The sequence below is a fragment of the Suncus etruscus genome, chromosome 16, assembly GCF_024139225.1.
Source record: "Suncus etruscus isolate mSunEtr1 chromosome 16, mSunEtr1.pri.cur, whole genome shotgun sequence".
NCBI classification, from domain to species: domain Eukaryota; kingdom Metazoa; phylum Chordata; class Mammalia; order Eulipotyphla; family Soricidae; genus Suncus; species Suncus etruscus.
Genome location: NC_064863.1, coordinates 60,891,106 through 60,908,199, shown reverse-complemented (window position 1 = coordinate 60,908,199; position 17,094 = coordinate 60,891,106). Strand labels below are relative to the sequence as shown.

At 33.0% G+C, this 17,094-nt stretch overlaps 1 protein-coding gene across 2 annotated transcripts in view; it reads right to left on the bottom strand.

Annotated features, from left to right (window-relative positions):
* The window catches only part of SLC4A4 (solute carrier family 4 member 4), a 468,271-nt gene that overhangs the window by 72,252 nt on the left and 378,925 nt on the right, over window positions 1-17,094 (bottom strand). For both annotated transcript variants that reach the window (XM_049789908.1, XM_049789909.1), the window contains exon 15: window positions 5,813-5,883. In XM_049789908.1, the coding sequence (XP_049645865.1) occupies window positions 5,813-5,883 (71 nt within the window). The remainder of the gene's footprint in view (window positions 1-5,812; window positions 5,884-17,094) is intronic.

Below are 17,094 nucleotides of genomic sequence, written 5' to 3'. Positions count from 1 at the left end.
GATAATATTATGGTCAAATAATGCAGAGATGATGAAGGATGAGAAATGTCCTCTCATTTTATTTTTCTCTTTACAACTAGAACAACTTTGGTTGTTTATTGTGAAAGTATGCAAAAAAATTCATATTCAGTTGAAAAGAGAGGGACAAAACGGAAGAGACAATTTCAGAATTTTTCAAAAACTAAAATAATAAAAATATAGGTTCACCTATAAGCCTAGCAGGGCATTTATCATTGGTGAAAACTTTAGAGGCTTTTTTTAAAAATAAACTTTTTATTGGTGAAAACTGTAGTGGATGAGAAAGATTCCAGTTTTGAAAGCATAATCAAAAAGGGAAAGAAAGTAGACAAATGAAAGAAAGATCCAGAACACAATCGTGGGCACCGTCTATTTCATTATTTAAAGAATGAAGATTTCTAGGGGTTCAGAGTAATTTTTTTCTAAAAGATTCCAAATAAATTTGAAAACTTATTAAATAAAACAACAACAAAAAAGAATAGATCATAACAGATATGGAGTTCAATTGAGGATACAATAGGCACAAAGAAATTTTAAGACTGAATAAGCAAAAACATTTATCATGATCTGTAATATTTGACATTCTCAAGTATAATTATTAATTTATGAATCTATTTTAGTGTAAGTATATGGGACAAACATAATTTAAAACATTTTTCATTATTTATTATAAATTCAAATAAATGGGTATTTTTCCACAAATCTTAGATTTTTAAAACATTAGATGTAGAAAATTTGGAATAACTATGGCATCCAGAAAAAGAAAACTGTGACCAAAAATATCAATTGTTTTATGCCCTGGTTACATGCATAAACTCAAGGGAACAATAAAGAAGGACAAAAACATTTTAAAACTCCCTTGGAAAGATAAAATATGTCCACATAAATATTAACCAATACTATAAAGCAGTATGTGAAGGTTTCTAACTGGTAAAGATAGTAGAAGGAATTAGCAATTTCACTGAGCAAAGAAAAACACAATTAAAATTAAGTATTAGATTGGTCTGTGTATCATGCTCAGATTAACAAAACAGAAAATAAAAAGACTTATGGGACAATGAAAATGAAGAAAGAATAAGAGAGTAACAAAAGCCAACAGATAATTCCATGAAAAAAAAGTTTAGATCTGTGTTTTTTATTTTGGGCAGAAGCAAAGATGTAAATCATTAAACGATATGAACAAAAATGCTGATTTAAGGATATAAACATTTAATTCTCTTATCTCCTATGTTCTTTCATCAAAGTTTAATGAATGCCTACACTGTGTGTGAACATAAAAAGTACATGAACTAGATGAGCCAAAGTAATTGAACTTGATGGGGCAAAGCAGATGGCTTGTATAAATAGGCAGTAAGAAAAAGAACTAAAGAAGATGAGATCAAGGTGCTGAGTCTTACTAGAGATCAATTTTGTAAAAAATTTTTTTCAATTAATTTTTTTGAGTTTTAGTCAAGAAACATCCTGACTATATTTTGTTAGAATTATTTGTAACCCTTCAGAACAATAGAATTAATTAAATCCTATGTGTTGTTTTAGGTAGTGGTTACATGGGTACATAAAATGGTCAAGATTGATTGCAAGAACAGTGCATTTTAGTTAAAATTAAAAGATAGTCATGTGAAAAAACGAATACTAAATGAAGGGATAAAGAATAGTACAGCAGGTACTAATGCATTTGCTTTGCGTGTAGCCACAAAGGTTTAATCCCTAATATCGCATACAGTCCCTGAGCCCTGCCAGGAGTGATCCCTGAGCACAGAGCAAGGAGTAAGGCCTTAATATCATCTGGGTATGGTACAAAAGAAAAACAAAACAAAACAAAAATAGAAAAGATCAAATATTAAATGGATTCATTCAATCAAATCCCCAGAAGAGATTGGCATTAGACTTTAAAACCTGAAGTCTTCCTTTGTAGGCTAGCAAGTGGAAACAAGCAGCTCTTACAGTTTATTGCTTAGATATTGTGTAGCAAATGTGCAAGCAATCTCCAAGTTTTATGAAAATGTTTAAAAGAATTTTATTTGCATGTAGAAGGTAAAAAAAAAAAGAAATCATCAGGAAAACTGATGAAGATGCAAAGAAATAAAGTAATAATGTCAATCAAAAATGAAAATGAGAATTTTCTTTACTTGAGATAAAATTACTATAGAGTTTTAATCTCTCTAAATGTTCTTCCAACCTTTTTCCCCTGATCCCCTCCCCATCAAAAACCAACACACTAGGTCCAGCTCACGATCTGAAGCTCACCATAAAAAGTGGTGAGCGCAGTTAGAGAAAAAACTAAACATAACAATGTGAATGAATGAGGGAAGTAGAAAGCCTATCTCAAATACAGGCGGGGTGTGGGTGGGGAGAAGGGAGATTTGGGGCATCGGTGATGGAAATGTTGCACTGGTGAAAGTGGGTGTTATTTATATGACTGAAATCCAACTACAATCATATTTGTAATCAAGGTGTTTAAATAAAGATATTAAAAATATTGCTATAAGAACAAGCTGTATTTTTGCTTGAATATAATTGATGTTTCTTTTCCTGTGTTACCTATTTCATTTTTTCTGAATTGTTTCTTTTTATATCTAAATTTCTTGTTGGTTTGAGATTCCATTAATATATATATTTTATATTTCTTGGATTTCTTTTTATATTTAGTTTCTTGATTTGTATTTTAAAAAAGTTGTAAACGTATTGGTGATGCTCCTAAGCAATGCTCCAGGGACATAGGAATTAATCTCCAAAATACTCAACTCAACTATTGGGCCTGTCAGTTCTATTCTGGGGGTGTGCTCATATCCAGCATTCTTGGAGCTCTGAAGACTATGCCTAGTGAGTGATTCCAATGAGACTATGAAAATAATTAATTTAGAACTAATTGTTTGAAAATTCAATTAATGTCTATAGGTTTAGGGACAAAATCAAGGCTTCTAAAATAAGTGTTGAAATGCATATAATATTTAAGAATTTTTATACTTATCTCAGATATTTCATTTTGTAATAGCTCTCATAAATGTGCAAGCTTAATTTTGTCAAATTTTAAGAAAAATAAAACATAGTCAAAATATATAAAGGAACAAAAAAAAAAACCCAACACATCATAATCACACTTCTAAGAAAAATGCTTGTCTTCATGCTAATGAAGGTGAAGAGAAAAGCCTTCCTTCCAATAGAATGGTCTCAAGTGGTTTCAAGGGGTCCAAAAGGTTGTACCACACATTTTTTTTTAACAGGGTCTTCTTTAGTGATCAAATTATGGCTGAAAGGGAAAGGAAGTGAAGTTCTGGTGTCAATTTAAATAGGACAGGTTCAGAGCAGCAGAGAAAGCATGGCCAGACACAGAATTCAGTAGTCTCTCAGAAGCCATTAGCTCCCAAATTCTCTCCACTAACCTGAGTTATGAGGGTAATATGACCTAATAAAATGATACTAATACCTTATGAGAAATGTTATGCTATCTAATTTTGATTGATATGTATGTGACAGTCACTATTCTAAATCTTGGTTCATATATTAAGTTAATCCTTATGGAGGTAAATATTAATAGCAGTAAATACTACCACAATTACTATTTCACAAATGAGAAACAAAAGTTTCCATTTCTGATAAGGGATGATGACCTATATTTGAAACCAGCAGTATGATGAGAATTCACTCTCTGTAAAGTCTGATATAGATCACTATTTTCAGTTTCTCAAGAGGCAGATATGAATTAGAAAATCCAGAATTCAGATTTGAATTTTACAATATACTGGTAACTAAAAAGTGAGTTAACCTTTCTAAACCTGTTTTACCTAAAAATTATCTATAACAAAAATTATAGATAACAAAATAACAAATAACAAAGTTATGGTAAGAATTATGAACAATAAATGTGAAAAGCCTCATCTTTAAAAGATAATAAGGGGTACTAATTACTGATAGTAATAATTTTTCCTTTAATATTTATACTTGGACCATATACCTATATACACTGCATATATATACAAATCTTAGGTACATGCACTACAGATGGGGATTTTATAAAGATAAAATTATGAAGGGTAGAATAAAAATTTCCCTTCCTACTTATATACACATCTACATATATTCTGTCTAAATTTTCCTCTAGAAGCAGTAAATATGAAAATTACTTTTAAACTAAGGTTGATTACTACACACATGTAGTGCCATTGCCCTGAAACAAACATTCATATAAACTAAAAGAGTAAATATTTAAATTTTCTAACTCTGAACTATTAAGGTGTAATAGCATATTAAGGTTTAATAGGTTGTTCTACTAACCTAGAACAAAAAAGAGTGTTTACCTTCTAATGTCTTAATTACTCTAATCTGAAAAAATAGACATAACATTGCTTGCTAATAATTAAATCATGTTAATGGTTTAACACTTTAAGATTTATAAGAAGGATACTATATGTAAAACTCTGTAAAAGTTTCACATATGTTAAAGTTTTAAAATACAATAGTTAAATTGTCACCAAAGTATGCCTTTCTCATACTCAAACTAGAAGTCACCACACTCCAATTTCATTCCAGGAATATAAGTGATATTATATTATAATTCAACTTCAATTTCTGGTTATCACAACTTTCCCAAAGATGGGACTTGGAAATTTATTAATTTTGTCTCTTTTTATAAGTTGCAAAAATAATTTTTAGGAAACAACTTCCTTTTAGTCTGTAAAAGGGAATGTTTTGTTTATTGCTATCAAAATTAGTTTATTATACATTTATATTTTATAGTTTAATTAGTTATTTAAAGGACATAGATTTTCTGGATTTCAGTCAAACTCTTTTAGGAAGTGAAGATATGATTCAAATATTTAAAATACACTCTTCTTTGAATGTGGTTTTTAAAATGTATATTTATTCCACACATAATTAGGAACATATAAATAAATGAAATATTAAAGAAATAGAGAAACACAATTTGAAGAAAGGCAAAGAACAAAATTAATAGTAAGAAGAGAAGTCAAAAGAGCCAAAGAACATGAAAACAAGAGTGAAACAGGGTCAAGTGAGAGTTGTCCAAGAAAGATACAAAGCATCATTTTTGAAAGGGATGTTGTGGGTACTCTTTATACAATATAATATCTGTAGAAGTCGTCTGGTCTCCTGAGAGATGGGCACTCTGTCAGTACAAAGTATTATGGCTTCTGTCTTTTTAACTGAGAGATTGATATTCTTTGGTAAGGTTCCATGTCCAGTGTAGAAGGAACACAATCGGAAGTCTGAAAAAGCACTTTTGCTTTTGTCCAACACAAAAGTCCCCTTCCAGTGTGTGACTTTCCATGCAAAATAGCTCATTTTTAAACCTTAGTTCCACTTTCTTAAAGATCCTTGGTTACAAGCCATGGGAAAGGATATCATGTGATAGAGGCACAGTCTCTCTAAGTAACAAGGGAAATGGTCTACTACAATTATGCTAAGTGAGAAAAACACAGTAGCATTTGGTAGAATTCTTATTCTAGAAATACAGGACAACACAGTCTCATTTTTTAGCTTCTTTCAATTTCCCTTGTGAAAATACTTCAAGGTGATAGTTAATGGGATATAGCAGAACACTCCTAAGAATATTTAAAAGCAGAAGTAAAGATTCAATATGACTAAAAAGAAAAACAAGCTGACTAGAGCAAAAGTGGCTTTCTGGTTTCTTCATATCAATGACTACCAAATATGAACTAATACTAAGATTGCCAAGTGGCAGGAGATATCATAGTCTAAATATTATAATTAGGGTACAAGAATATTGTAATTACATATCACAGTATGAAGTGGTTTGAAGTATTAAGACACTTACCATGTCAGTAGGATAAATACTTGGCAAATCCTTTGGAGCCGATGTGGTGTCATTAGACAGTGAAACATTAACTATAAGAAAAAAGAATTTTAATAAAAAATTAAAATAGTCAAAATGCAAATTAGAAATCTTGACAAATATTTAAGGACTGGGCATTACGTTTGTTTCAGATGTTCAACAAAACTTATTTTTTGAAAAAGGCATTCTGTATATTTGTCTAGTGAAAGAAATGGCTATAAATATGTAAGCTGACAATTTTTGCACTTATAGTCAAATTTTACTTACTGGGGTTGTACTAATTAAAAATTAAAAGATGTGGAATTTTGCACTCAGGAAAGTCATCTTTGCTGCAGCCCAAATAATAGTATAGCGAATAGGGCATTTGCTTGCTCACAGAGCTGGGTTAGATCATTATTTTATTAATATCTTTATTTAAAGACCTTGATTACAAATATGATTGTAGTTGGGTTTCAGTTATGTAAAGAACACCCCCCTTCACCAGTGAGTTAGTTCCTTGGCATCCCATCTGGTCCCCCAAAACCCACCAGGAGGATTCCTAAGTCCAGAGCTAAGTGTAACCCCTGTGCACTACCAGGTGTGGTCCAAAAACTAATATAAATCTTTGCATGACAATGTGAAGACAAAAAGAAAAACTAATAAATACTAAATTATAACTATAAGGGGGAAGAAGAGCAAAATAGAAAAATGCTTTCATTAATTTGGGATCATTTGTAGATTCATGACGGACGGTATCACTTTCAAAAGATACTAATGTATTTAAGTCAATCATTGTTTTTTCGATTTGAGTATAAAATTAAAATATAGTATTGACAAAGAGTTGTATAATTAAGACATTTTCTTTAGTATAAAACAGTATCATATGACTTTTTTCTTATGAAGTGAAGCTCTATGTTTTACAAAATAAATCACTTATATAGAAATACTGTAAAAACATTTAACAAGTTTTCATTTGAGGACCACTTAGTTTATTTAACACCCAAATTGCTAATTATTGTTTGGTCCACTCCAGGCTTTTAGCCTGTTTCTTAAGTTTGTCATGTTCTAATTAATAGCCACATATACTTTTAATAATAAATAAATAGATTTATTGGACTGGTCTATGGATCAAGTGGAGAAGAGATCTTATTCACTGACTTAACTGGAATCTGTCCAGTCTGGTACTTTAACTAACAGGAACTGAAAAATATTCATTCTTCATCCTTAAAAAGAAGGAAATCCTGTCATTTTCAATGGTATGGAGAAAGCTCGAGGGCATGCTGTTAAGTGAAATAAACCAGACAGAGAAAAACAAATTCTACAGTATGCCTTACATTTGGAATGGGAAGAGTGCGGAATAAAAATGGAGTTTGCTAGGGGTGGGTGATGGGAGAAATATTGAAAGACTGGTAGAAGACTATAATCTTTCAATTATTACAGAAACTTTAAGGCCTTAGGAACTAGTGTAAAGTATGGTGATTGTTGTCAAATACAATTGTTGAAATATTCTTTAATTTATTTGGATGAGTAGTTAGACCACACCTGGCAGCACCTGGTTTTTTGCTTGGGGCTCACTGAAAGGGACAGATATGGTGCCAGATATAGACTCAGGATTGGCTGCGTGCAAGGTAAGTATTTTACTCACTGTACCCTAACTGAACCCTAACATCACATATTTATGTAAAATACTGAGACTGAGAGCAAGGATGATTTCAAACAACAACAACAAAAATGAGGTTTATATATGTATTAATGATCTTGATAGTAGAAATCCAAATCCAAAATACATATCAAACCATCACATTGTATATGCTTTAGCTGTACTTAAATTTTATTTCACAGTTATACTTCAATAAAGTTGAAAAATATTTATTATCAATAATAGAAGTATGAAAGGGGGCAGCTGAAATGAAATGTGAGTAAATAAAGTTAAAAGAAATATTTCAAAATACAATAAAAGAAAGGAGCTAGGGATGAAGCTGAATGAACTGAATGGAAGCTCAGGAAGAAAGGGTGAGTTTTATTTGGGTACTACATGTCCCCCAAAGCACCAGTTGGAGTAACCTCTGAGCTGAAAAATCCCTTCACACCCAATGGGTTTGACTCCAATTAAAAAATAAAACAAAACATGGACTGATCCTCTTGGCCTCTATCTCTATTGCCTCTATATATTATTACTGTACTATTCATTTTTTGAGGAAGTGTCACATCTGGCAGCTCTCAGGGGTTACTCCTGGATCTATGCTCAGGCATGGGGAACCATATGTGATGCCGGAATTCAAACCACCTTCCATGCTGGATTGGCTGCATGCAAGGCAAATATGCTACTGCTGTGCTATCTCTTCGACCCCTATCCTTTTTTTTCTTTCTTATGTTCCATAAATTAGTATCATCATTCTCTATCTATCCCTCTCCGTCTGACTCATTTCAATACTCTCCAGATTCATTCATGTATAAACACATTTTATGACTTCATTTTTTAACAGCTGTGTAGTATTCCATTGTGTAGATGCACTGATGTTACTTTATTCCCTCATTTGTTCTAGGATACTTGGGTTGTTTGCAATTTTTGTGTACTGTAAATAGAGCATCTATGAGCTTTGGAACTCAGAGGGCTTTTCTGCATTGTGTTTTTGGTAAATGCTTAGGAGTGGTATTGCTGGACCATATAGAAACTCAATTTCTAGTTTTTTTGCGGATTATCCATATTATTTTCCACAAAGACTGGACTAATCTTCATAACAACAGAGTGTGAATGCAGATCCTCTGTTTTTCTCCTCATACCTACACTAGTACGGGCTATTCTTGTTCTTTGTGATGTGACAATCTCTGTGATGTGAGGTGATAGCTCATTAGCTCATTGGTAGTGCACAATGTATAACTGAAACTCAATCATGAACAATTTTGTAACCATGGTGTTTAAATAAAAAATTAATTAAAATACTAATATAATACACAACTCATCAAAAATAATACATAAAAATTACAAAATTAAAAAGAGAAAATATTTAGATTGAGTCCATTTTTCTCAGGTTAGAACCTAGCTTGATCTTTGAAAGAAATAGATTGTTAAATCTAGCCTTGGCCAGGGCTTCTGGGTATTTTTTATCAATTAAACAAAAATACTTTAAAATTATCTATTTTCTTTAATAATGGTTAGAAAAAATCAAAGTAGGCTAAAATGGTTAGAAAAAAAACTCAAACTAGGCTAAAAGATACTTGACCCACACAATAACATCAAATATGAATCCAGTCCAAATATGAATCATAGTTGGTAATACATTAAATTAGCAAAATTCAGGTTTGTATTATTATTTTTCTCTTTGAAGTCTAAGTACCTTTCCATGTATTATTCCCTTTGCTCATTTAAAAGCATACTAGATCATATAATAGATATCCATTGTTAACTGATTTATGTGCATGTAATTCTGAAGCAAGATATAAAAGATTTCTAAGTTTTTTTTACCCAGAATTAGTAAACTAATCTGAAGCTTAGTTTGCACCAAAACTTTAAGATTCATCACATTCTTATCAAGTATTATAATCATCAAAATAAAAATTGCTTTGATCTCAGTCACAGAATTCAAGATGGAACAGAAGTCACCAATATGATTAGGCTTTGAACTGAAATATCTGACTGTCTGAGAAGTTGAAGGAAAATGACATGTGAAAAACAGAGGATCTACTAAGATGGTATCTAGCAAGCTACTCTTCCTGAGTTAAATTCTTTAATGTAATTTTATAAGCTTCCCATCACAAATGTGGAGGCCTCCTTATAATACATGTCTGCATAAAAACAAAGAATAAAGAAGGGGAAAGATATTCAAAATATCTTTGTGCAAGGAATGTCAGATAAAGACCCAAAGGAAGCTAAAATTGGATATTAATTTGAACTTTTAGTAACTGCTCTCAAATTTTGGATAAACATCAATACTTCTCATCTAAATTCCTTTTTTAATTTCAGTTTTCCTCTGAGATATGCTATTAAAGAATACTGTTTGTTAAAATCCCAATATCAAAAGGATACTGAAAAATATGAACTTTTCCTATTTATTTAAGTAAGAAGTTGCTTAGAGAGAAATCTTCAAACACATATGTAAACAAGCACTTTTATAAGCAAGTGACAAAATATGGTAGAGTTCATACTTTTCATACACAAAAGTTTGTAAGTTAAACTTACAAAGGAAATATTTACCAATACCAATTTTTGGATGGTTTTAAGAGCCATTTGTCATTATTTGAATCTAAACACATATGATGTGAATATTCGAGCAACAAATTATAGACTGATTACAGTTGGAGATTACATTGCGATAGGGGATTTGCCTTGCATGTAAAAAAAAGGGTTTGATTCCAGGAATCACTTAAAGTTCCTTGATAATCTCTGGGCACAAAGCAAGGTGTAATCCTGAGCATTGTTGTTTGTGGTGGGCCAGTATATGTAGAATATGCAAAATCTTTCATTAGAATTTTGGAAAGATCAAATAGAAAAGCCAAATCACACTTTCTGTACTTTCTTTTCACTGTAATCTTCTCAGCATCAAGGCTTAAAAAGGAAAATAATTCTGCCCTATATATTCAGCTAGTTTAGAATTAGTCAATTGTAACTGGGATGATCTATGTTCCATAATTCATTTCAGGGAGTTTCCACAGGTTGTTAGTTTTATGTTACTTGAATTTTCACATCTTGAACCTCCTTCCTGGGTATCAAATTTAAGCTGATGCTTTGGAACACAGAAGATAAACATTCTCATCAATAAACATTTAGAAATTTGTTTGTGAATTTTTCAATTAGAGCGGCTTTTCTTTATGTATAGACAGAGGAAAAAACACACTGTAGAAGTTTCGAGAGTATATATACATATATATATATGTATGTATATGCATGTGTCACAGTAGTGTATTTCTTACAAAGGGAATATTAGGAATTGTTTGAGGTTGTCGCTCATGGTGACTTGAAACTAGGAACTACCCTCATGACTCTTCTATTTTACACATTAGGAGGAATAGTACTATGGGAAATGTGCACAGAAGCAAACTTAAGGACACAAAATAAGTATGAGAAGCAATTGACCAATTAAACACATTTCTCTGTTTTGACTAAAGGACAAGATTCTATCATCTTTCAGACAGTATTACCCCAATTCAAGCCACAATATTAAGCATGTTTGCTCAGCCACAGATCACTATTTGTGAAACTGGAGTTGAGACCATTGCCACATAAAGTTTCTCTATGGATTATTTAAGACAGTGATAAAAAGAGAAAAGATCTAGGGGCTGGTGAGGTGGCACTAGAGGTAAGGTGTCTGCCTTGCAAGCGCTACCCAAGGAAGGACCACGGTTCAATCCCCTGGTGTCCCATATGGTCTCCCCAAGCCAGGGGCAATTTCTGAGCGCTTAGCCAGGAGTAACCCCTGAGCATAAAATGGGTGTGGCCCAAAATATATAAAATAAATGAAAAGATCTAAATAAGGGGCAGTTAATATTACTATTATCTTATGAAAGGGGAAAACAGAACTTCATACATGAGAAGAATGTCAGTTATATGGAAGTATATATCATGACTAAATATTTATAGGTATTGAAGAAACTGAGTCTGAACAGAAGCAAGGATGCTCTTAGTGATGCCACTCTAGACCCAGATCAGTGTACTCTAAGGGAAAAAGAAGTACCAAGACCAGGGGACACATAGGCTCAAGAAGCTGAGGCAGACAGACACACTGGCAGTAGGAGTCTTCTTTGACAGAAAAGAGCCATTTCACTCCAGGTCAATAAACCATAAGCAAGACTCACAAAAAAAGAGAGAACCCTAAAAAAAATAAATAAAAAATGAAAGGGCCAATGTCACAGAAGATACTGCAGAAATTCAAAAGTAACCAAATAATTCTTGAGAATATTTATGCCACAAAATGAGAAAACTTAAAAGAGACATATAATTCTTGGATTCCTATAACCTCTCAAGGTTTAACGAATATGACATGGAATACCCGAAAAGATCTAGTACTGAGGAAACAGAAATGGTAAAAGTCCTCCCCAAAACAAAAGTCAAGGCCCAGATGAGTTCACTAGTGAAATCTTTCAAACCTTTAAAAGAACCTATTGCCAATCATTTTTAGGTTCTTCCAGAAAATGAAGAAAAAGAAATACTCCCAAATAGTTTCTATGTAGCTATCATCACCGTGTCATCAAAAGCAGACAAAGACACCAGAAAAAAAGAGGATTAAAGTCTATTGTCCTTGATGAACAAAGATACAACAATCCTCAGCAAATAATTAACAAATAAAAATCCAACAATTCTTCAAAAACAGTCATACACCTGACCAAGCAGAATTCATCTTGGGAATGCAAAGATGTATACAAATTAATCAATATAATACATAATGTCAATAAAAGAAACATAAAAAATAATATGATCATATCAATAGGTGTAGAAAAAGCATTTGACAATATTATGAATCCATTCATGACAAAAATTCTCAACAAAATAGAAATTGAAGGACCTTGTTTCAATATAGTCAAACTCATTTCTACAAACCTATAAAAAACAGTATATTCAATGGGAATAAAAACAAAAAGCCTCTCCTCTATTATCTGGCACATTATAAGGTTGCCCACTTATACCACTTCTATTCACAATAGCACTGGAAATACTTGCTATAGCAATTAAACAAGAAAAATGACATCTGTAAAAAAAAAGAAAGAAGTCAAGCTCTCAGTGTTGGCAGATAACATGACTCTATATTTAGAAAATCCTAAAGAGTCTACAAAAATGTTTCTATAAACAACTGATTTGTATAGTAAAGTAGCAGGTTACAAAATTCATATGTAAAATTAATGTCTTTTCAGGGTCAGGGCGGTGGTTCTAGCGGTAAGGTGTCTGCCTTGCCAGTGGTAATCTAGGACAGACCGCAGTTCAATTCCCCCAGCATCCCATCTGATCCCCCAAGCCAGAAGCAACTTCTGAGCACATAGCCAGGAGTGAGCATCACTGGGTGTGGCCCAACCCCCCCCCCCAAATTTAATGTATTTTCTATACACAGATAATAAAAGAGAAGAAAAAGATATTAAAAATAACCTATTCAAAATTGTGCCTCAGAAAATCAAGTACCTTTGTATCAAGTTAAATAAAGAGGTGAGGAGCAGGAGAGATAGCATGGAGGTAAAGTGTTTGTCTTGCATGCAGAAGGTCAGTGATTCAAATATGGGCATCCCATATGGTCCCCTGAGCCTGCCAGGAGCGATTTCTGAGCATAGAGTCAGGAGTAACCCCTGAGTGCTGTCGGGTGTGACCCAAAACCAAAAAAAATAAAAATAAAAATAAAAAAAAATAAAGAGGTGAAAGACCCATTCAAAGAAAATGACAAAACACTGCTTCAAGAAATAATACAAGACATAAGGAATGAAAACACATGACCTGCTTTTAACCCTGAAAGGGTTAAAATCATTAAAATAGCAATACCTCCAAAATTATTGTATGTATTTAATGCAATCCTTATAAGAATACCATGACACTTTTCAAAGAAATAGATAGAAAACTCCTAAAAAATTCATATGATACAATAAATCTCATGCAGAAATCCTTGGGGAAAAGATGATGGGAGGTATTACTTTGACCAACTTCAAACTGTACTATAAAGCAGCAGTTATTAAATCAGCATGGTATTGGGACAAAGACAGTCCCTCAGATAATCAATTAATCTTTGAAAAATGGTAAGAAATACCAAGTGGAGCAAGGAAAGCTTCTTCAGTAAGTACTGGTATGGGTAAAAATGGTCAACTACATGCAAAACAATTTACTCAGGCCTTGCTTTAATGCCATGCACAAAAGTCAAATCCAAATGGATTAAAGACCTTCATGTCAATCATAAAACCATAAGTTATAGAGAGGAAAAATATGGGAATAATACTCTCTGACACTAAAGCTAAAGGATAAAACACCAATGACCAAGAAAGTAGAAACAAAGAAAAAAAATGGGACCACATTAAACTAAGATATTTCTGCACCTAAAAGGAAATGATGAGTAGAATACAAATGCAAACCACAGAATGAGAGAAACTATTTACCCAATACCTACCTGAAAATGTGTATCTAAGATATGTGAGGCACTGATAAATCTTAACAAGTAAAAACATCTAACTCCATCCAAAAAAGAAAAAAATGAGGTGAAGGAAAACTTCTCAAAGAAGTTGGCCAAAAGGCCCATGAAAAATGCTCCACATCTTTAATCATCAGAGAGATGCAAATTAAAACAACAATGAGATATCATCTCACATCACAAAAGAATAGTAATCAGTCCTGGCACACATGCAGGGAGAAAGGGACTCTCATAGACTGTTGGCGGGAATGTCAACTTACGAAAACCTTTTGGAAAACAATATGGATATATTCCTCAAAAAGCTAGAAATTATAACTAAGAATAAAACTAAGGAATATTGCTCATAGGAATATGCCATAGGAGCCCAAAAATACTATGCAGAAAGGCCCTTTGCATTCTTATGTTTGTCACAGCACTATTTATATAGCCAGAATTTGCAATAACCCAAGTGCCCTAGAACAGCTGAATGGATAAAGTAATTTTGGAACATCTACACACTGGAATACTATGGAGTTCTTTGGAAAAATGAATTCATAAAACGTGCTTACACGTGGATGGATGTGGAGAGTACTATCTTGAGCAAAATGAGGCAGAGGGAGAGAGATAGACATAGTGACCATACATATTTGTGGCATATAACTAAAAAGATAATATAGTATTAATATCCAGAGACAGTAGGCATTAGAGCCAGGTGGACCAATATATAATAGGAAACTTGCCACAAGTGGTGTGGGATTAGGGAGCTCAGTTAGGATAGAGATGGAATCACAATGACAATCATAGTTGGAAATGATCACTCTGTACAAGAACAGGGTGCTGGTAGGAGATAAAGTAATATGCATGATATTCCTTCCATCACAATATTGTAAACCAATGTCTAAAAAAATTAAAAAAGGAAGAGACAGAGGGAGAAGAAAAAGCTCTGCCATGAAGGGGAGGAGAAAGAATGGGGAGGATAGGAGAAAAACTGGGGACATTGGTAGCAGGAAATGTGCATTGGTAAAGGTTGTAGATTGTATGAATGAAACTATCACATTTTTTCTAACTTTATTGTATCTCAAGTATTTTAAATAAAAATTCATTTATATGGGACCGGAGAGATAGCACAGCAGTAAGGCGGTTGCCTTAGACGCAGGATGGTGGTTCGAATCCCGGCATTCTATTTGGTCCCCCGAGCCTGCCAGGAGCAATCCTGAGTGTAGAGCCAGGAGTAACCCCTGAGCACTGCCAGTTGTGACCCAAAAAACAAAAAAAAATATATACCATATTTATAAAATTTTTATGTATAGTGAGACCAGAGCAATGGTGCAGCAGTAGGGCATTTGCCTTGCACGTGGCTGACCCAGGATGGACCTGGGTTCAATTCCCGGCATCCCATATGGTCCTCCAAGCCAGGAGCGATTTCTGAGCACATAGCCATGAGTAACCCTTGAGTGTCACCGGGTGTGGCCCCCCCAAATTTATGTGTATTATATATTATAATTAACATTTATACAATTTAATATATTTCAAATGTGATATATTTTTTTCTTTTTCTTTTTTCATAATCCCATACAAGATGTCTAGCACTTGACATTTCATAAGCATTAGTCAGATCTGAATCTGTACCTTATTGTTATATTTCAACAGTACATATATTAACACACTAGAAAAACTATATAGAAAGAATGGTAATGAGATTCTACTCATGTGATAATCACTTTGAAGCACTTAGAAACATCTTCATGCTGTGAACAATCTAAAGGTTGAAATGGAAGCTATAATTACTTTTCTTCACCACTAGACTTGGTTTTAGTTCCAAATGAGGAAAGGTAATCTTTCACTTAAGAATACTACAGAGAATGATGTACTTTGTGCCCGACAAAGCCTTTCTTTCATCTTAGTCATTCATTATTAAGCATTTCTCTCTGCAACAATCAACAATGAATCAACAAAATATATGCTTTCTGTTAACAGTAAACCATGGTGTCTGTGCCCTTGAGGCAACATTTTTTGTTCTTCTAATTTGTTTTCCATTTTTAGCAATGCTTCGTTTGCCTTCAGATACAAAACCAACGTCTGGTTAGAAGCTTATTTTGACCCTTTTCAAATTAGTAATGTGTCCTTGAGCATATAGTCTTTGCAACCTTGACACATTAAGACAATAAACAGGAGTACCAAGTTTATGTTGACACCTAGAAATGTATTTCTAAAGTCAGATCAACTGAAAGTCTGATGTTCATCTAAAATATAACATTATTAAAAATCAAAAATTTTGGTGCTGCCCCACATAAGACTCTCCTTTTTAAGTTCCCTAGTGCCACAACAAAAAGACTATGCAATCTCCGGAGCATCACAGCTACTTGTGTGTGAGCATCACAACTAAACTGCAGCTCCCAGCAAGCTCTACAACCAGAATGTGCATGACTGGCACAACTGCAGAATAAGACGCCCTCAGCAAGCACCACCAAGCACAGCCACAATAGTGAGCCACCTCGACCCAGTGAACTCGACAGCCCAGTAGACAATGAATGCTAGAAAAGTGCCATAAAAGTGTGTGTGTCTATGCACACTTTCTCCCCCACAGTTAAAACCACCACAGAAAGTGAAGAGAAATGGGAAGGAGAATTTAAAGAACAATTTAAAACTATTTGGCAGCATTTTGGTAAGAAATATGTAAAGCAAAAGAAAACTTTTAATATGACAAATACATTAAATGATCTTGACTATGAAGGTTTTGTGTGTAGAAGTTTGTTAAAAGTATTAAATGATACATTCTTTACATAAAAGTAGACCAAGATTTCCTGAAAATCAATTTGTGTTATGCATGTATTCTACTTTATTATAATTTTCCAAATTCTTGAAAAAGTGCTTGTCCTGGTTTCTTATTTACAAATTTCTAGCACCAGTGTTTTTGAGTACATTTTGGTTCCTCCTAGTAAGTAAATATCTCTCTTGTGGGATTTCAAAGGCTTTTCTATATGACTATGTATAGAGTATAACATTTTTGAGTCTTGAGAGTCATTGAAATAATATTTAAATAAGATGAGGTATTAAACTAAACAGTTATTTTAAAACTTGGCTTCAATGTTCAGATTAGTTTTAAATTTGGGGGCTAGTATTCCAATAGAAGGCTAATTAGTCAGTTTATTTTGGAAAATTAAATGTTTTGAACTCCTTTAAAAGAATACAACTAAAAAATTAAATTGT